Source organism: Ricinus communis, chromosome 1 (assembly GCF_019578655.1).
Source record: "Ricinus communis isolate WT05 ecotype wild-type chromosome 1, ASM1957865v1, whole genome shotgun sequence".
In the NCBI taxonomy this organism is placed as follows: Eukaryota; Viridiplantae; Streptophyta; class Magnoliopsida; order Malpighiales; family Euphorbiaceae; genus Ricinus; species Ricinus communis.
In genome coordinates, this window is record NC_063256.1 from 1144266 (window position 1) to 1165403 (window position 21138).

The 21138-nt window shown below is 34.2% G+C and overlaps 4 protein-coding genes and 1 non-coding gene across 10 annotated transcripts; 1 reads left to right on the forward strand and 4 right to left on the reverse strand.

The window, feature by feature from the left end:
• Positions 1-345: 345 nt before the first annotated feature.
• On the forward strand, positions 346-5448 carry LOC8270638 (transducin beta-like protein 2). Its single transcript, XM_002511674.4, has 10 exons — positions 346-755; positions 937-1042; positions 1112-1172; positions 1258-1553; positions 2151-2290; positions 2763-2837; positions 3021-3111; positions 3814-4017; positions 4654-4698; positions 5006-5448. Exons 1-10 carry the CDS (start codon positions 543-545, stop codon positions 5089-5091), a joined length of 1317 nt encoding a protein of 438 aa, XP_002511720.2. The 5' UTR covers positions 346-542; the 3' UTR covers positions 5092-5448.
• A 203-nt stretch (positions 5449-5651) lies between these two features.
• Positions 5652-5724, reverse strand: TRNAK-CUU. The gene has a single exon. It is a non-coding gene; the product is annotated as a tRNA-Lys (tRNA).
• An 84-nt stretch (positions 5725-5808) lies between these two features.
• On the reverse strand, positions 5809-7980 carry LOC107262576 (methylsterol monooxygenase 1-2-like). 2 transcript variants are annotated; one of them, XM_015728741.3, is made up of 5 exons: positions 7620-7980; positions 6630-6952; positions 6287-6434; positions 6125-6157; positions 5809-5970 (listed from the first exon to the last, which is right to left on the reverse strand). In XM_015728741.3, exons 1-5 carry the CDS (start codon positions 7947-7949, stop codon positions 5860-5862), a joined length of 945 nt encoding a protein of 314 aa, XP_015584227.2. In that variant the 5' UTR covers positions 7950-7980; the 3' UTR covers positions 5809-5859. The 2 variants fall into 2 exon arrangements, with proteins under 2 accessions (XP_015584227.2, XP_015584229.1); XM_015728743.2 differs by having other exon boundaries at positions 5809-6027; positions 7620-7978.
• A 1414-nt stretch (positions 7981-9394) lies between these two features.
• On the reverse strand, positions 9395-14532 carry LOC8289177 (glutathione S-transferase 2). 5 transcript variants are annotated; one of them, XR_007214289.1, is made up of 11 exons: positions 14391-14532; positions 14189-14282; positions 13895-13951; positions 13668-13753; positions 13279-13350; positions 12742-12795; positions 12584-12659; positions 12126-12187; positions 11558-11617; positions 10463-10644; positions 9395-9709 (listed from the first exon to the last, which is right to left on the reverse strand). XR_007214289.1 is itself a non-coding variant. In XM_015729088.3 (10 exons), the coding sequence occupies exons 1-10, from the start codon at positions 14406-14408 to the stop codon at positions 10546-10548; spliced, it is 675 nt and encodes a 224-aa protein (XP_015584574.1). In that variant the 5' UTR covers positions 14409-14532; the 3' UTR covers positions 10266-10545. The 5 variants fall into 5 exon arrangements, 4 of the variants coding, with proteins under 4 accessions (XP_015584574.1, XP_048225642.1, XP_015584575.1 ...); XM_015729088.3 differs by lacking the exon at positions 9395-9709 and having other exon boundaries at positions 10266-10644; positions 14189-14279; XM_048369685.1 differs by lacking the exon at positions 9395-9709 and having other exon boundaries at positions 10266-10644.
• Positions 14533-15236: 704 nt separating this feature from the next.
• On the reverse strand, positions 15237-21021 carry LOC8270640 (ATP-dependent DNA helicase 2 subunit KU80). Its single transcript, XM_002511677.4, has 12 exons — positions 20851-21021; positions 20262-20354; positions 20023-20074; positions 19446-19577; positions 18544-18947; positions 17668-17954; positions 17377-17572; positions 17042-17248; positions 16534-16701; positions 16135-16443; positions 15575-15705; positions 15237-15476 (listed from the first exon to the last, which is right to left on the reverse strand). The coding sequence occupies exons 1-12, from the start codon at positions 20863-20865 to the stop codon at positions 15416-15418; spliced, it is 2055 nt and encodes a 684-aa protein (XP_002511723.1). The 5' UTR covers positions 20866-21021; the 3' UTR covers positions 15237-15415.
• Between the last annotated feature and the right edge of the window lie 117 nt (positions 21022-21138).

Below are 21138 nucleotides of genomic sequence, written 5' to 3' on the forward strand. Positions count from 1 at the left end.
ATAAATTCATTTTATAAGTAAATGTCACGTTGACTCATAAAAATGCTCATTGAATTATTATAATTTCATTTTAGTTATTATAGAATAAGAAAATATAATAATAATCATAAGTTATTAGAAAATGCTTTCGAAAAAAATTAGAAGTATAAATATATACTTTAAGAATTTAAAAATAATTTAATAAAATTATTTAGAGATATAAAATTTTTACTGTAAAAATTATTATTAAAAAATAAATTAAAAATATACATATTTATTTTAGAAATAATTTGATAAAATTGTTAAAAAAATTGTAAAACTTACCATGGAATTGGTATTTAGGTCCTCTACATAGAAAATAATTAATCTTTTCACTTTCCCTTAAATATTTTTTCCTGTATCGAAGACGCACTATAGGCGACACGTATAAACTCCCCCGCCATTTTCATTCTCTCAATCTTCAACACATCCTCTACCTTGCCACGCTCACGTTTCATTATCTACAGACAATCTCAAAAACCCTAACCAATCTCCTCCCTCTTGTTTACTCCATAGTTACGAAAATGGATCCGGTTCTTCCGATTGCCATTGTTTCTATCCTTCTTGGAGCTCTGATCGCTATTCTCTTCTTCAAAAGCTACTTCCTCAAGAGAAAATCCGAAATTAAATCCATCGCCCCTCCGGAGCTCCGTTCGGATCCTAAGAAGCCTACAAAACATTCTCAGCCTGTTACCAAAAAATCTCACTCCAAACCTCACTCTCATGCCGCTGATAAGGTATTCCTCGTTTAATATTTGGTTTCTATGTTTAATTTACTGTCCAAATTCTTATGAGTCTGAGATTTGAGTTCGATCTCAAATTCTTAAATTATATTGTGCTGTGTGCATTTTCATTGTAACGAAGTGAAACGGTAAGGTCATTCTATCAACGTGTATTATTTTGATTATGCTTCTGTAGGAACAAAATAGGCGACATCATCCTTTGGATTTGAACACTTTGAAAGGCCATGGAGATGCAGTAACTGGGTTATGTTTCTCCAATGACGGGCGGAGTTTGGCAACAGGTACAAAAGCAATTTGTTTGTTCTTTTGGTAATTATTGTTGCTTAACATTATTTCTTGCATGCAAACAGCTTGTGCAGATGGAGTGGTTAGAGTATTTAAGTTGGATGATGCTTCAAGTAGAAGTTTCAAGTATGAGATCAATATTGTCTCTTTATAGATGATGTTAGTTGTTATTAATGGAATTTATATTTATTTATACTGAACTCTTCTGCAGGTTTTTGAGAATTAATTTGCCAGCTGGAGGGATTCCAGTGGCAGTGACCTTTTCTGATGATGCTTCTTCTGTAGTAGTCGCTTCACAGACTTTGTCAGGTGCATCTTTATATTTGTATGGAGAGGAAAATCCCAAACCAAGTAATGATTCTAAGCAACAACCCAAGCTTCCGCTCCCAGAAATCAAATGGGAACATCGCAAAATTCATGAGAATAAGGCTGTGATTACTCTAGTTGGAACTGTTGCAACATATGGAAGTGCAGATGGAAGTTCAATTGTTGCCTCTTGTTCAGAGGGTATGTGCAAACAGATATCTTCCCATGTGTCTGATTTAAGTATCCATTTATGTGTCTCATATGAATAGCTCCTTGAGTTCTTGGAATTTTTATATGTTTGGTTTTGTAAATATAGGTGAAGTTGGTGCCTGCTACCAGATGGTTCACAAAATGTGTTTTTTTTCTTCTAAAAAAAAGCCTATCCTTTTTTCTTGTTTTCCCCTTCATTTCTAGTGAAACTAGGAGATAATATCCTGCGCCACTTTCTCCTCCAATCCTTCGTTATAACTTTGAAACAAGGGTAAAGTAATTTCTATAGTTTTCTATTGTCTGATGACTACTTGACATCATAATTACGGTCATAGTAGCCTCCCATTGAAGTTGTCGTTTTAACTTGTCAAAGTTGATTATCTGTTTCAGCATGCCTTAATGTATTTTATTATTAAATGCATTTTGTTTTTCAAAGAGCACGGCTAATTGCACCACACACTTAGTAGTAGGTGCATATTGCAATTTTGGGTAATGTCTCAAGTTTGAAGTCCCCTCTCATTTAGAAGCCAAACAAGAAAAAAGAAAGAGCGCTGCTGATTTTCTGCACCTTTTGATGCTACCTTGCAGGTACCGATATCAAACTGTGGCATGGGAAAACTGGGAAGATTTTGGGGAATGTTGATACTAATCAGTTGAAGAACACCATGGCTGCTATTTCACCAAACGGACGCTTTGTTGCTGCTGCAGCTTTTACTGCAGATGTGAAGGTGAGTAATTTGTGATGGTGTCATGTTAAGAGTGTTGCATAGTAGGCAATTATAGACACGTTTATAGTATGGTTGTAGTAGTTATGAATGGATAGTCTCAAAAAGGCTTGGGCATGGACTTTTTGGCGTGCCTCTCATAGTATCCTGTGAGAATGATTGTTACTCATATACCAGTAGTTTTGGTGGAAACATTAGATATATAATGTTGCAAGGACTAGGAAAGGGACATGATAAAGACGGCCATTGCTCATCCCTTCCCCCAACCCAAAACTCACGTCTCTTTATTTGATCTTTCAGAGTTCGTTTCATTATGTTTATGCATGGCCATGTTAGGTCATATTAGCATAATGGCTCTGCCCTCGGATAAGTATAACCTATCACTAGCAACCGCATAATCTGAACTATCCTTTTGGATCCTGAAATACAATGCTGAGCTGTTAAAATTGTCATTTTCTGTTCATTTTCTTGGCAGGTTTGGGAGATTATATACTCAAAGGATGGTTCCGTCAAGGAGGTTCCAAAAGTTATGCAGCTTAAAGGGCACAAGGTTACTACTTAATTCAGTGCTACAAAAGAGTGTTTGTGTCTGATGGTTATTGGGTTAAATTCTCAATTTAGCTTAAATGCATTATTTACTGTATTTTCCTTATACTTCTTTCCTGATATCTCTCTTTGTAATCTGCTCTTGTGATAGGCTTCTTATTTCTTTCTTTCTTTTTTAAATTTCCAGAGTGCAGTAACTTGGCTATGCTTTACCTCAAATTCAGAGCAAATTATTACAGCCTCCAAAGATGGTTCGATAAGAATTTGGAACATAAATGGTATGTTCATTGATAGGCTTTTATTATGTTTTTGTACAAAGTGCTTCTTAAGCATTAGAGCAAATATCTATATCTAAGGCCCCCTACCACCACCACCATATACCAATAAACCAAGTCAAATATTCTTTGCCAGTGGGCTTAGTAATTAAAAGACGAGGATTGGCTGGGCTGTTTTTATTCAGTTTTTAACTGCTAATTTAGTTGAAACTCCAATGCTTAAACATTTGTTCTTGTCAGCATTGAATTTGAGAATTGGGTTTAATTGCCTCTTAGTCTATCCCATGTTGTAGCATATTGTTCATAACATTGGGTTTTTCATGCTATAGGTGTAACTGATTTCGTCTTCAGTTTGCTGCCTAGTTTTGATGTTTTTCTTGATAAGATAAGGTAGTTTGAGAAAGCAGATATCATTGTCTTGGTAGGGAAACTAATGATTTGTGGACTGTGCTTCTCCATATTTACCTTTTGTTCACTGCCTTAACCACAACCAAGCCTCGTTCCCTTTTCTCCGTTCCCTAACTACCAATGTATAGACGTCAAAAGGAGATGAGAATTTAAAGTTTTACTTATAACAAACTACCATTTGAAATAGTTATGCTGCTAAGTTAGAATAATTTCTCAGATACCAGTGACATGTTTCGCTTTTGTTGATAACTATCTATACGATCATTTTTCTGAGATCCTTTATTGATGTTCTTCAAGTTCGATACCATCTTGACGAGGATCCAAAGACCCTAAAGGTGTTTCCAATTCCACTCCATGATTCACATGATGCTACTTTGCATTGTGATCGACTTAGTTTATCCCCTGATGGGAAGATACTGGCAGCAACCAATGGTTCAACATTGCAGTGGTTATGTGTTGAAACTGGAAAGGTTCTAGACACAGCTGATAAAGCACATGATGGTATGTTTTCCTTCTAATTTTCATCTGTATTTTGATAAATGTGTGTGGGGTTTGTGTTTCAATTGCAACAAATGAATTCACATTTAATAACATTTATATAACATACTTGTTCTTTTTCGTGGTGGAATGGAGGAAAGATGATTTTCCAAGTAATTTAGGAATGTGGCTTACTCGAGTTCAGTTTTTGTTGTTGCTAATCAGCAATCACAATTTTGATTCAATGATTTGTCTTGATTAGATGTCAGAGAGAAAAAGTAGTTTTCTTGCAATATGAGATTAGCCTGCCATCCGAGGATTACTAATACTTGAGAATTCTTTAGTGTTGACTGTCAAAGTACAGTCAGGTTTTGTTAATGTAGTTTTTATATGTATCGTTTCTGAAGCTATACATGTAAACTTCGATCAATCTGGTTAATTTAAAGTAAATATGCTGAATAGAATTAGGTGTATAGTATAAAATATTTGTTCTTGATGTGTGGATCTGTGACTTCCTAGTTTCAACTTTTACTATCGTTGTTTTCTTTTCTCCCGACTACTTTAAACACATATGTGATTGAATCACACTTCACACACTTTTGCCAAATCCTTGAGATATTCTCCTAGTGAAACTTGCATTAACAGCGTTATATAATACAGGTCAAATCACATGGATCGCATGGGCGCCAAAGACCATCCCAAATGGTAATTCACCTTATCGAAACTGAAACTAGTCTATTATACTTTCACTGATGCGCATGCCGGATTTTGAAGTTTAGAGGATTTTGATTCTTCAACAATCTAGCTGCTTTTATCAGTAGCCATGTGGACAAATTTGATAGAACAGTAGCACGCTACAAACACAATAATTAATGGTTTTAGCATCACAAGTGGGCCTTAGAAAAAAAAATACTATATCTATAATGCTTCTAATTTGATTGGTTATGTGCAAAATGTTGGAGATGAGTAGCCAGTTTTAATAATTTGATGTTCGAGTCTTATCGTGTTACAGGTGATGGACAGGCTATGGTTTTGGCCACAGCTAGTGTTGACAAGAAAGTAAAATTATGGGCTGCTCCATCGGTGGATTCGACCTAAAGGAATATTTGATATTGCTAATTTTAAGCTAAGGGCAACGAGCTTCTGATTTGAGTTGTCGGTGATCCTAGCTTCATGAGTTTTGAGGCTTACATTCCTCTTAGATTAACCACTTAAAAGGAAGTTAAAGAGTAGCGGGGAAGTGGCAAATTATGGGATCAGGGCGGATTTCAAATTTGAAATTGAGAAACCTAACTCGTTGCCTAATCCGACTGAAAATTTTGGTGGTAAACACAGATTTAGATAATGAGTTTGCTTTAAATGGTGTACAATTTATATTGCGATAAACAGAATTGTACCTCTTTTCGAAATCAAGTTCGCAGAAACTCGATGCCGGGATCTGTTTCTGTTGGCCGACGATAACTTCTTTTCTCATATTTTCTACTGCCATATTTGTTTATTGCATGTGTCAATCTTAGCGGGAAAAGAAAAAAGAAAAAAGCTATCTGATACCTCCTCTCATATTTTCTACCGTCATATTTGTTTATTGCAAGTGTCAGGATTTAAAGGGAAAAGAACAAAAAAAAATATGTTTCTGAAGCAGTTATTGCAAAAAATTTCGCCCACCGTGGGGCTCGAACCCACGACCACAAGGTTAAGAGCCTTGCGCTCTACCAACTGAGCTAGACGGGCTTGCTGTTACGTTCTATTTTATTAAATTAATGGAATACGGTTTATATATTTGGATTCCTGGACATGATTTACAACATACGACGATAATGTAAAAGCTTTCTTTAAAATACATGTTTTAGGTCCCAATTATGAGCTTTATAACATCACAAATTCATTTACTATTTTGGAAGGAAAATGCATAGGAACATACGCAAGTTCTCCACATCCCCACGTACTCCAAAAGCTATCCAAAGTGAATTTGTGATACTGAAAATAATGCCAATTTTCTGTCACCATTTTGTACGTAAATTGTTTTCAAATTTCCTTCACGAAATAAATAGCTGTTCAGAATATATATTAATAAAGCGACTTAAAAACAATGACTTTTCTTAAATAAGTATGGATTATTAATTTGTAGTACCTTTTTGAGGGTGGACCTGTGGTACCGGTAGCCCTGATAAAAGAACAAAAGGGGAAGTTTTAGTCATGCATTAGTACCATCCTGTAGTTTCAGACAACAAAGCTCTTCAAAGTAATTTTTCTTTTTCTTCTTAAATGTAAGTTTTGATTGATATGTACTCACACTATCAGTTCCATAAATATAATCACAGTATGTGAAAACTGATGCAAAGTTGTTATGACTTCGGCCTCCAACATAATGATGATAGTCGTGATACTCTGCCCCTCCATAAAATGGAATATATTTTGTAGGACTCCATGGAATATCATATCTGCATTATACAATCTTTCTTTTTATTAATTATTTTCATCTTAATAATTAGTTAGCATTACATATAAAGACCCCTTTTCGTGCCATTGAAAATTAAAGAGTTAAGAATGATTGAGATGTTATTATATATTTTCAAACTGAAAAAACCAAAGCAAGCAATATGTGCCAAGAATATAAAGGTTTCAAGTTAGAATACCCGCTATGAGTCTCAATAGCTTCCAGTTGCCTCAAAATGAACCATAGCCAATAAGTGATAATGTGTCCAGGAACTAAAGCAGGACCAAGAAATGAAGGGATCCCAAGTATCAAAATCTCAGCCCAATGTGCATACGGTGCTGCTAGTGCTATTGGAGCTTTGTATTCATGGTGAACATGATGGATCTTCTCGTATCCCCATTTACAATGTAGCAATCTGTGTATCCAATAATTAAAGTAGTCCTCTATCAGAAAATACACCAGTAATTGCCAAAATAGTTCCCACCCTGTGGGAATTGCCAAATCAGTTCTGATGCCAATCCACTGCAACAAAACCATTTACAAGATTTATTTAAGGGGATTAAACAAGTAACTAATTAGCAATGAACGGACAGAAGTTAGATAATCTCTTGCTTACTAAATAGATTGATTAAGAGCTCTCTTAGATCAAACTAAGAATAGTAACAAATTTTTATTGTTGATGAGTCTTTTCAGTTTTATGAGAACCCACAAAAGGAATAGCTCAAGAAATCCCAAATGCACCTTAAAAAGGGTGAATACTAGACGCACAAAATTATTGAAAAAAAGAGACAAGGTTGCTAGACTAACTGAAAATAAATGAGAAACAAAAGAAAGGATACAGGGATGGGCTGCCGCCAGCCAAAAGAATGGTATCCCTGAGATAAGAATGCTTAGGGGTTTAGTTTTCTCAAGAGGAGAGAGGGAGGACAGAAGTAAGAGATCCATTTTATAGTTTGATAGCTACAACATGTATAATATTATTGTCATTATATTTTTGTATATTATATATATATATATATATTAACTGACTCAGAACTATAAGCAAATCAATTTTAAATATGAATCCTGAAAACTCGATCCGTATATTAAATTTGGAAAAGAAAATCATAAATCCAAAACCATGCAACAGCACATCTCGAAAAGAAAACCGAATAGTGTTCTACATAGATATGCATAATAATATATATACCTTAATGGTAGGATAAGTAATAACTTGGACAGGGCCAACAGCAAGAAGAAAAGTAAGCACGACATGTTTGTAGCATCTGAACATGTCGGAAAATGATTTCTTGATTTGGGGCTGAGTCTTGTACCTTCCCAATTTCTGGGATCCACTTAGCTCCATCAACACATAAGGTAAAGGAAATATGGAGTAGAAGATGATCAAGAAAAGGATGTTGTGATAATGAAGAATATAGTCAGGTTTATTAGCTGAGTAAGTAAACCATAATTTCTCAGCTAAGGTCAGCTCTCTACCTAAAGCTGCCTCTGCTTCTCCCAAATTCTGATAAGGCAGCATTGTTATTGAGAAAGAGATACAATGGGAAAAGTACAGATGCATATGGCTTTTATTACATGGAATTTAAGTAACTGTTTACTTTTAGGATAATTTTTTCTATTTTCATCTTTTTATTTTTATAAAAAAATTTGTAAAATATGTATAGAAATTTTTTTTATTTTCTATTTTAGACTTTAAATAAATAAAATGAAAACTCCTTAGTCTTCATTTTAAAACAGTTAAAAACATTATTAAAAAAAAAAAACATGGTAAATTTATTTTCAAGGTTTTTTCAAATTTAGTTGTAATTTTAAAAATATAAAAAATTTGTAGTTTTTATTTTAAAAAAAAAAATACCATAAATAAACACACAATTCTATTGTTTTTTTTTGGGTTATTTAAATCGTTGTTAATGTATTCTGGTCAATTCTATCTATTTTCATTAAAGTGGGGGGACAAAGTCCCATTAATGATAATACCATTAATGGAAACACACCCAGCATTACCATTTGAGGTAGAGGCAAAATAAATAATAAATTAGAGTTAGTCGAGTTTTAGATTAATGGAAGTTGTTAGTTAGTAACATATAAACAACATCATATGTACATGCCAAGTGTGTGAATAACAACCAAATTTTTCATCCTCTTATATATCTTATTTTTCTATATATATATAACTGTAATATAACCATAGAAGAATTTAAATAATTCAAATTCATCAGGTTTGGTGGATGTATTAAATAGACAACATTCAAGGAGGTGTGGCACGAACGGGACCAGGACTAAATGAAGACGTCGAGCGTTATGAGCGTGTCTTATTCTTTTTTGGAAATATGAATATTTATTAAATCCATATTTTAATATAAAAATAAAATTAAATATTAAATATTAAACAATATTTATTTTAAAAAAATTATTTTTAATAATTATCAATTATGTTGATAGAGCAATTAACTTTATATAACAAATCTGACTGTTTGAATACTGGATTAAATTTTTTCTTTTTTTTCTATCACTTTTATAAAAAAATTTAATATTATGTAATGGAAAACCATAAAATTTCTAAAGAGGTATATTAATATCGAGTTTTGGTATAATAAAAATAAAAAATAAAAAAGAATTTGCTTTTTATTTTTTCTTTCCTTTAGCAGAATTCAATTAGTTTCATTGTTGGGTAATTGGAAGCCCCAATTTTCTATAAGTCAGGGGCAGGTGTGAGAGATATTATATCTTTATTTGGAAAATATAAGAAATAATCTTTTTCTTTTACTGTGTGTTACAATATCAAACATATAGTATTTTTATTTTTATTTTTATTTTTCTATCAAATATAAGAAACATGTGTGGACAGACCATCTTTTCCATTATTAGGTAGTTTTACAATCACGAACATTGATTTTTGTATCTGCAGAAAGTCCATGTTATTCATTCATCATCTCTGAATATAATAAAATCGTGACATTTATCTCTGAATAAAATATCACCCGGAGTGGGTTATTATTACACAGAGGACCTCATCCGATCCGATTACATTTCCCAAAGCTTGCATCAGAAACTCAACCTATATAAATATATATGTGTCCAACTCTTCAATTTAACCAAGAGATGAATTTAGAGCTTTTCTGTGATTTTTGCACAGAGCAAGAACTTGACATCTTTTGTTGTTACCGGTTCTCCTGGCAGCTATATCTTCAAGGATTTTTTTTCTTATGTTTAAGCTTGCCTCCGCGTGTGCCAGATTTGCTAGCTTCCAAGCATTTTGCAAGGAAGCATTTCGTTTGCCTGGACATTGATGTTAATATAATGAGATGGTATTATTTCCTTTTCTCAATAATGAAATTGTCTTTTCACCAGAAAAAACAAAAAAAAAAATAAAAAGAAAAGGAAAAGTTGGGTAGATCAATGGCACTTTCATGCGTAGTACGCTGAAGTATAGACCATTGGATGATAAGCATATAAATCTTAACCATCAATTAATCAAAAGATTATTTAATGAGTGATAACTGAAAAAGTGATATAATTTCTTGTCGGTTATCTGGTATAGTTCGTGGTTTAGAATCCAAAAGCCACCCGGCACCCAATCAACCAAGCATATAGACTACACAACCATAAACGGGATTCAAACCGTAGCCAAGGGAGGGGGGATGAAATCTCCAAGCATCTATCTTTCAAGAAGCTTAATGTCTAACTTCAACTGCTGGATTTGAGTTTCAGTAGGCCATTCCAGGGACCCAATTTTCTTAGTCATAATGTCAATTTAAATTATCAACTTTGTTGAAGCATAGCATCTCCCCAGAATGTATGTGTGCTTTTACTACAATGGCTAATCAGATGCAAGTTTTGCTGAAAAAACACTTGAATGCAGCCATCATCTTTAGCATGCAAAACTCCCATAAAAAAATAAACTAGATTAAGCGTTATTCATCCGCGGCATACCAACCACTGTTTATAATATTAAAAATAAAAATGAAATTCAATTGATACAACAGTTGGAACAGTAGTACAGATTGCAGCACATGACAACGAATACCATACCTGACATATGATAACAAGTGTTGGAAACCAGATCTAAAGCACTGCATTAGGTATTGCTTGTGAGTGAAGCTTCAACACCAGAGTTAATGCACTGCATCAGGTTGTGATTGTGGGAGTGCAGCTATGAACTCCGGCAAGGCCTTGCATGACTCGTATATCCTACCTAAAGTAGGGAATTTGGACTGCATAAACAGCCAAAAGAAATTTATGCTTTTAACTTCAAATCTTTCATCTGATTTTCTGCCCTCACACCATCTATTTTACATTTAACAGAAGTTATAGCAATGAAAATTAAATAGACAAGCTGAGATTCATTAAAAGAAGAATTCATAGTTTGAGAACCAGGCCCAGAATATAATCATGAAGTGACAATAAAAAACTGACAGACAAAAACTCTATCATCTGAGAAAAAGGTAATACATGAAAGGATTCTAGACAAATTTGGTTAATAAAATACTGTCAGTCATCTCCTCCTAGATGTAGCAATGGGGCGGCTGATACGCTGGGGAAGAAAGCCCTTTCTTGTTCTAATCTCTGTTTTGATCTAGCTAGTCAACATGTATGGCTAAATCAGATCCTGAAGGTGTAATGTTTATCTATCAGTGAAACTTCCAAGCTTTTGTCCAAAAGAAATCTCCTCCTAAGGACCATCATTATGATTGAGGAATATATCCTTTGTTCTTCACAATCTTATGAAAAATTAAACTTGCAGCCTGATAATGATGGTTCTTTCTCATCAATATAAGATTTTTCGTCTTGCTTTGTTTCACTTTTTCTAGACATAGACGTAAAGTTTATTTGAAAATTTTGATGCATCATTCAGGTTAAATTATGTTTATCCGATGTTTTATGAACCAGAACCACAAAGTAATTAATCAAAACTATATGAACAAATAATATCAGAAGATTAACAACTAAGAGAAAAATGAAATGAGTACTCGAACATTACACAATAAGCAGTAACTCAGAAGCATAAGCAGTTAGATAGAGATAGCATTAAGTATTCCTTTAATATTGAAAATAACTAGTGTTCACTTTGATATTGAAAAGAATTGTAAGCTAAAGAAAGGAAATAATTGAGAAAAAATGTTTTACCATATCAAGTTTGAATCTCATCATAGCCACAGCTATTTGTGGGGCCAGAAACACATCAGCCTGCAAATTAAAACCTTGGGTAGTCAGGTTAGCCTACAAAGTGTATAATTTCGATCGCCTGTCATTAAAATCTCTTTCATTTCTTTAATGTGCATAAAATTTAAGCATCACAGCATAATCAACAACTTTGGTAGGGTTCAAAAAGTAAACTATGTCCATAAAGTAGTTTCATATTACAAAAGTCACATAGAGAAATTTAGAAAAGTATTAGTACATAATTTGTTATGTCAATTAAAGAAAATGAAAACAAAAGTAGAGAAAAGGAAGGAGGATATACAAATGGGAAAAAGACATGGACGGTCTAAGAACAGGTTTCCAGAAAATCAAATAAATGCCCATCTGTGAGGCACAAATACACCTCCAGATGTGGCATCCATTATATCCACTTTATATAAGTTCTTGCAAAGAGTGCATGAACAAAACATAGCATCCAAAGCAAGTAGAAGCATTCAAGCATTATTAATTGTAGCCAGTCCAATCAAAGATAAACAAAATGTTAAAAAGAGACCATATACACTGCTTCTCCAGTGGCATATCTGCTGGCAACATCTTTCAACAACTTCTCAAGAGCTGTACAAAGCGTAAAACATCTCGCATTAAGTGGCAATCAAAATTCAATAATTTGGAATCAAGTTAACAGAAAATTAATCATTGAAGACAACACAAGCTTTAAACAGAGCAAAATGCCTGATGCAACTTTTATGCTGCCGGAATTCAGTTCATAACAGATGTAGCTTTCAAGCACAATTTAACTTGACTGTTTCATAACAAATCTAGCTTTCATGCAAATTTAAAAAGTTTCGCAAGTCACATGGTTTTAGATGTTTTGATTTCCAAATAGCAATACTTTCAATTTTTGCCTCGCATATGATTATGGATATATATTTTGAAAACCTTCACATGTTGGATTAGAGCTAATTAACTCATGAGAGAAAGAGAGAATATGCCAGTAATGAATATACTTACCAGCAAAGCCTTTTTCAATGCTAGACTGAGCCCATAATAATGGCTCTTCAGGACCAACTTTTTCTTCAACTACTTTCTATGAAAATGAAGAGCTATCGTAGTGAGCCATTTGTTAAAAACTAGGAGAAATAAAAATCATTCATGTGAATAACAATTACCAATACAGACACCATGTGAAGAGGTTGTATGCTGGAGCTGACTATACTGGCAGCCTGTGAGATGAGATACTGATCATCCACTGTTGCACGAGGATGAGTATGAACAGTGCGAACATATGAAGCTTGCAAATGCATGTCTAGAAATGCATGACAAGTACAATATGGCCCATAGTTTTACTCATATTTTCTTCTAAGAATGAAAGTACACAAGTATGTAATATTCAAACTGTATGGTACTGGCCTTGCATTTGATGAAGTTAAAAGCCATTAAATCGTCAAGTTTTGAAACTTTAAAAAGCTTACCACTATTTTCTATTCACATGACCAATGCACACGGCTTATGCAATGCACATAAGATTACTTGCTCAATTTGGAGCCCAAAATGCAGATATCACATTAAAAGATATGGACCTCAGACCAATACGCTAGTTCCAAGTATCCAATTCCCCATCTTCACATTCTGCAGATTTATACTCTTTTTTATTTCATAATCACATAAGTTAACATTGAAAGAAAAGAATGAAGACAGCAGATCACCTGCATATTCAGAGCTCTTCGCTGAGGATCTTCTGGCAATAATGCCTTTTGAGGATACTTTTCTTCCAAATACTAGCCAACAGTACCATTAATAGCAATTACAATTGAATATCAGAAATGAGTTATAACACGACAAATATAAGATAACAAAAGGAGTGTTAAAGATCTCAGAGACACAAAACTATCATGACTTATTTAAGTACCGATTGAATTTTATAAACACGATAAAATGGCATGCAGCCACGAAAGAAATGAAGAAAAATAAAGAGCATTTATTGGTGCGACTCTGCAGTCAGTCACTCTATACTTGTAAGCCTTGTGTTAATGTGGCTCTTGTATACATATAATCATATTATACATATTTACTTATTAAAGTGAAGAACACTGACCAGAAATATAGCATAAGAGTCTGAGACTACCACATCACCGTCAACCAAAACCGGAACATAATGGAGAGGATTTAATTGTTCAAACTCTGGGACGCATGCACAACACTCGATTAATTCTATGAGATAACAGCATAGTTGCTAACATTTTTATTTAATCAGAATTTTTATTTTTTTTCAAAACCTTTCTTGGTAAGGAAAATATACAAAAAATCACTTTTGACTCTTACCTGGAGAGAACTGCTCTCCTTTAGCAAGGTTCACTGCTTTGTACTCATAAGCAAGCCCTAAACATCTATTACTCATCAGTCGTGCTTAGAAACAAATCAAAGCGTCTAGACTAACATTCTCTTGAAAAAGAAAAAGTAAAGTTGCTAATAATAATATAGACGACCTTAGCAGTTCCATTTCTTGAATATATTATTTTATTATTGTTTTCAAATTTGAAAATTGGAACAAATTCAGTATACTTTGTGAAAGATACAAAGAGGCTTTCAACAACAGGAAAAGAGTATAACAGATACCTTTGAGGTTTAAAGCAAAGCGGATACGCCACGCACAGGAGCTCTGCCAGAAAGAATACAGGACAAGCTTTGGCGATGAACTGTTCGTGATCTGCTACAAAATACGTAAAAAGGAAACTCAGAATCAAATAAATAAGAAAGGATGTTGAAGTTATGATGAAATCGACCCTCTAATTTGAAAGAGATTAGAGAGACAGGTCACCTGGCTGCTGTCTTCCATTATAAACAAGGTGAGAAGCTTAAGCAAAAATCTGATTCACACTTGGATAACTAGCACTCCAGCTGATAGAGCAATTACGAACAACAGACCAACTCCACTTTTCTGTCACAAGTTTGAACCAACGCGCATCTCCTTTTCTTTTGCACTTTCCAACTTTCCTGCGTGTTTTTTTTTCTTTTTGTCTCTGCGAGTCAACAAGCGGGCAACATCTTTCTATGTTAGACTTCTTTTTATTTTATATTGAATTTAATTATCTACTAATTTTTTAAGAACTTAATTCACATTTAACTTGTTCATTTTATAAATTTATTAAGGATTTCATAATATACGTGTACTTTTAATTAACATATAGATATTTTCAATTATGAAGTTAATATAAAAGTTAAGTTAAAATTATAATACTAATTTATTTCATAAAACAAACATTTTGATATTTATTTTCTTTCCACTTCTTATTCTATTTAAATCTTTTTTTTTTTTTTGACAAGAAAATGAACTTGATTAAAACGAAGAAAGATTATCATTATTCTCAAAAAAAAAAAAAAAAATCAAATATCAAAATGAGGTAATTCTGTTTTGACTAGAAAAACTTTCAATTTGACTAAAAAATAAAAAATTACATGTATATATACGCATAATTTAATTTTAAGAATTAAAATATATTTTAAACAAATAGACCATTCACATGATGAAATGATGCTCGTCCAACTTTCACGGTCGTGTTCACGCGATCAATAATGAAAATTTCTAGCCTCTAGGATTTTCTCGATTAAAAACCTGATACAGCTTGCAAAATTTACCATATACCAGCACGGCTATATCGAGAAATGACGAACTAATTGTTTTTTTTTTTCAGTTCCGAGTAAAAGCCTGTAACAGCCGAACCAACTTCAGATTTACATGCAATCAGAAGTTTTATCAAAATTATGATGCCTGTACATGTACATATGATTTTCGTCATAAAAACGGCCACAGAACTTTATGCCTAACACCAGGAACTCTTGTTCTCACTCGATTTTTGGCTCCTTTTTAACGAAAAAGCTTCTAGCTTCATCATCCGTAACCTCACTGCTTAAACAAACAAAATAGAGCCACACATGATTAATGGCTAAGATTACAAATGCTTTTAAGACCAAACTAGGAGAATAAAAATTGGGAAGAAAAACCTGTCTATGGCTTCAGACTTGGAAATCAATGTGAGCTCCTTTGATGCAAGAAATTCACAGAAACTGCCAAGCTTTTTCCCCTGGCAGAATCTGAAAAGATCGTGAAGGAAATCATTGAACTGTTTTGGTTCCTGCCACAGGAAGAAGCTTTAACATTTAACCCAGATATCATTCGTCTAGCTCTAGCTGTCAAACAGTCAAAACTTGGAAGAACTAGCTCAACCTAGATGATGGTTGCACAAAAGTGCCAGAACAATAGCCCCCCTCTTATACCTTTTGGTTTAAAAATCACCAGGGATTAGAACATAGGGAATATCCACTTAAATCACAACATAGGAACCGGATAGAGTGAAAAAAGTGTCAGGGGAAAACAGTGACGTCACTACATACTCATGTCCATTTCTGTGACCATAAATATCAAATAAGATACTTGCCCTGAGTGAAGGTAAGTAATCTTGGAAATAATTGGGTAAAAAGAAGAAAACGAAAAAAAAAAGCTGAAAAAATATAATTTATATGAATTTGTAAACCACAATTCGAGAAAGACTAAAGATACATACTTGCTCTAGAATGCAGCCTTTGCGAAGGGCAGCCAAACATTCCAGTGCTCTAGGATAATTATTCCCTTCATAGCAATTCTCCACAATGCTGTATATCTTATTCTTCATATCCTTAATAGCTTTACCAACCCAATCTGGGTTATCTCTACGCGACAACATGGCTTCAAAATCCTGGACAGGATTTGAATCCCCAATTTTCTCAACGTCGCCAGACTTGATAGCTAGAGCAATAGATGAATCTCCATAATCCCTATCATCATCTGAGCCAGATGGCTTCTCTCGCAAAAATCGCCTGGTTGATTTTTTTCGCTGCAAGCAAGATAAAATTATCAATACCTCTGACAACCTTGGCAGGAAGATATATTTTTCTATATTACAATAAGGCTCAGTAGTAATGACCTTTGGATTCTCCTTGACCTCAAAGCTTCTACAAAATGCATCAATGACAGATTTGTTTCCCGAAAGAAGCTCTGGATCAGGTTCTGTTATTTTCTTGAGAGTTCTGTCTAGTGGAGGTACAGCTGCATCTGGGTGCTTTGATTTTAACTCAAGGTGATGATAGAAACGCTGAAACACATATGCCTGAGTTTACTTAAGTGAAACCACAAATACCTCCCACTGGAGGAAGATCAAGAAGCAAAGACTTTCCTTGATCATCCTTTGGAGGCTTTTATCTAGCAAATCTTTCAAAAGATGTTAATACTAATGATTGCAACACGTGAATTCCTGCTATATATTGGTAAATAGAGACAAAAGAAACAACTCATGTTATAAGATAAACTTGAACAGGACATCTTTCTACATCAGGACACCACATGTCTGGATCTATGAACAATGCATGAAACAAAGTTAATGTTCCCATTGTGAACTATCTCTACTTGGCCTACACAAAACAATTTCAAATTACCTCCAGAATAGGATTTGGGGTGAAGTCAGGCAGAAGAACTTCCTCTTTGCCAGGTGTTGCAAGGTCGAGCATCATTACAAGGTTATCTGCTGCCTCTTGCTGTTGTTCACTCGGCTGCCATGAGGCAGGAAAATTGCTGAAAGAAGGAAACTGAAATTCTCGGACATCCTCAGCAAAAGGAAGCACATTGAAGTAAAACGAATCAGGCTGTCCAACCAAACCAGCAAGCACACTTGAATGGGAAACTGAACCCAAAGCTATAAATGAAAGGGAAAAAAGAAATAGACAAACAATTTTGATGTGAGGGAACTATAATAATTCATATCAAAACCTACAGTCTTGTCTTTCTCAGATAGGTTGGGTGTCAAAACACCCACAACAACACTCCCCTGGCCTTGTCTCCAAACGCATCGCACAATTGCAACCTTATCCATCTCCTTCATTGCTCTTGCTAAGGCAGAAACAGCAATTGTAGCCCTCATATTACCCGGTTCAGCAATGAAGATGTTGACATCTTTCATATAATAGTGTCTTGAATGATCAACATGTGTTCAGGAGAAAAGAAAATGTAAGACAAAAAGTTATTTTTCAAATCATATTGACTGGGACCAAAGGAGATACTTCACCGCAATATGTTTGCAGCATCAGTAAAACCAAGAAGCTTCACACTCTTTTCCGGTTTAAACTTGACAGCATCCAACTCAGCAGATGAAATAGGAATCACTTGGGGTCCATATCGATAACCTTTGATTCTTTGATCTGGTGGTACAACCTTATTAGGATCTTCAACACTTTTGTACTCATAATCCACTTTGACCTCGTGTGTGGCATATTTATCAGTTGGAGGTGCTTTATCAGAACGTTTCTTGAGAGTGGGAAACTTCTCCTCTGAGGTTTTTTTATAGACCCATACCTAGTCATAAATAATTTGCATAAAAAATAATACCAGAGTTTTCAATGAATTTTATAAACAAAAAATGCAGTAGTATCAGACAAAAAAAGTCCAGGACTGAAACATTAGAAAATTAGATGCTAATACAAAATGTAGAGTTGTTCATGCAGAAACCATCATGGCATGATGATGGCAAGAATGACATAGAACCCTACTACTGTGGCATAGCCTTGTAATGCGCATGATTTCAATTAAACATTGCACCTAGAGTGAGTGACTTGATAAGACCTCACAAAACCACGATTAAGGTCAAATAGTTGGCTGCCTTCTCCACACTAAACCTTAGCAGAGGCCAGCACACATGCCAAATATCCCAGACAACACATTGCCAAAGAGCAGTGCCACAAGACTTTAATGTCATAGACTCTGATGGCAACACAAACAAAGAAAAATGACAAATATTGAACAGTAATTACTACAAGGAAAAAGAACAAATGAATTGCTATAAAATAAAAGACACAATCATTCTGCATACATAAAAATTAACACACGGATCATGTGTCAAGGATGAACACTTAAGATATACAAGAATAGAAACAAAGTATCTTACCTTAATCTTCAATTTGGGACTGATTTCAAGATCGCCCCTGAAAATTGTGACTGGAGAAATGTTTCGAGTTCTAAGTGCACCTAGCAATGAAGTTGGACTTTCAACGTATACAGTTTTAGCAGATGTTTTCTCCGAAAATAGATGCAACAGATGGTCATTCTCATCCACTATTCTCTGATCTATATCCTGGCTTGGTCTGCCCCTGACAACAATAGTTTCCATTCTAACTCCATGTGCAGCCATTTGTAGAGCTATAGTGCTCACTTGATCTTCTTTGGTTCCTTCATATGGTTCTTTAATAGGATTTCCTGCATCTGTTATAAGACACAGACGCTTTTTTCCTTTGTTTGTCAGTTGATACTTTTTTATCATCATATCCATACCAACAACAATCGCATCAAGATCTACTAAGTCAAGGCGCCAAACACTGGGAAAATAAGGAGTGAAATGCTGAGCATATATCAGGTCACTGATATCTAATTATAATATTACCTCAACCCACTAAAATTTGGATGCCAATATTTCCTAGAAAGATTTATTTTAGAACCAATAAAAAATGTCAAATTCAGATGACAGAATATTAATATGACATTAAGACCTCAGAAGTTTTAAGTTTAAAATGCATTTTAATCTAGAAATGACCAATATACTTTTTAATTTCACTTGACAGAATATAAAGGACATCCGCCAATTAGGTGCGCACACACACACATGCAAGGATCTCAGGCAATAGAGGATAGCATTGCAAGGCATAATCTTGCTTAACATAGATGTATTAATGGAGTTTATTCCACATAATCCCAAAAATTCCCATTAGAAGAACAGAAATTAGTGATAGTAGTAATGTGATGCACTAAGCAGAGAATAAACTCCCACAGAAACTACTGTAATTTCGTGGATACAATCACCAGCAACAGTTCCTCGCGGAAGATGGTGTAACGCTTCAACAAGATCTCCATCAACAACCTTCATATTCTGTAAAACCAGAACATGCTCATATCCACCCACTTCCACCGTCAGCTCATTGACAGTTTCTGAGGAACTCAAGAGAACATGGTTAAACAATTCTTCCTTAAGAAGAAAATCCAACCCAAAATGAATATGTACTGTGAGAATATATATATATATATATATAAATATATACTTATTACCATTAGCTGTCAATATAGCTCTAACTAGTAGTACTTAGTGTAAATTTCAGAGTCAGCTTAGTGTAGTTGTACCTAGTTTACTTGTTAAAGCTTATAAATAGCTTGTCACTATTCTCATTAAAGATAAGTCATTCAGTTACACATTTACTTTTCTCTCTCTATTTTACTATTCCGCTTATCTGGTCAATCTCCTTCTTAGGTCCTTTACTTTTACATGTACATTATCTGTACAACTGCATAAAATTAGCAATCAGCTACGTACACTTATTATTACTTCAACAAAGTATGAACATCTCTGTCATCTATAGCATGCTGAGCCAAAACATACCTTCAGTTCCGAACACGACAATTCCAACTTCATCAGATTTGCTGTAAATCAGCTGCATATGATAAAGGAAGGCAATAAGCACCACTACTGACGACAATTGATAAATATGTCTAGCCCCTAACACATGAAATGGATCTATAAATTCGACGTGAATAAAGGAAGATAAAACAAGATGCAAGAGATTAAAAAGAAAAGAAAAGTAAAGAGAAATAAGAGTAAGTGACAAGGGGAAGTGATACCTTTTTTTGTATGAGCATAGAACAGATTCTTTCAATCTCAGGAAGAACATTGTGCATTGATGGACCAACATCGAGTAACAATATCAATCCTTCCTGCTTCCCAAAGTACAAAATATAAATGTATCTCAAATCTGCACTCAAAATGCATATGGAGGGTTCTTTTTTTTGTTCCTTTTTTAACTTTGAATATATATAAAAAAAGTATTGCAAATAACACATACCAGTTGAATAAGAAAAAGACTTACTCTTAAAATTACGTAGAGATAATTTGTGAATAGGAACAAACCCTATTAAGATATTTATCTTCATATAACTGACCCAACGTTTTGACCCAAAATATAAATTAGAAAAAAAAAGAAAAAAAAAAGGCCACGGTGATCAAGCGCACTCTGAGTGAAAGATTCGGTATCAAAAATTTCGTGATGCAGGCAGTGAAACATAAATCATAGATAAAAGCATGTGAAGTAGTATAGACTAAGAAATTAATACTAGTAATTTGTGAGAACTCCAAATATTTGCAAATTAATCGAAATAAAGGATGGAAACAAATAATTGTGGATAAAATAAGGTAGCTAGAGAATTGTGTTACCCGATTTCGAGCCATTGCATAGGCAGAAAGGAGCAAAAGCTTGTTGCAGAAGCTGAAAATGGGAAATTCGTGTTTCACTTTGTGATTTGGTTGTGCTTTACACTGCTCTTTCTTCTTCCCGCCTCGGTTACCAAGTTAAAGTCAAATTACCGAAAAGTCCATAACTCAGTGAAATTAAAATTTAAAATAATAATAATGACAAAACGGAACCGTTCCAAACAGTCAACGCGGCATCGCCATACGCCAGGTGGACTGCCCGCTCACAGTCCGGGTCAGAGATAAAAAGAA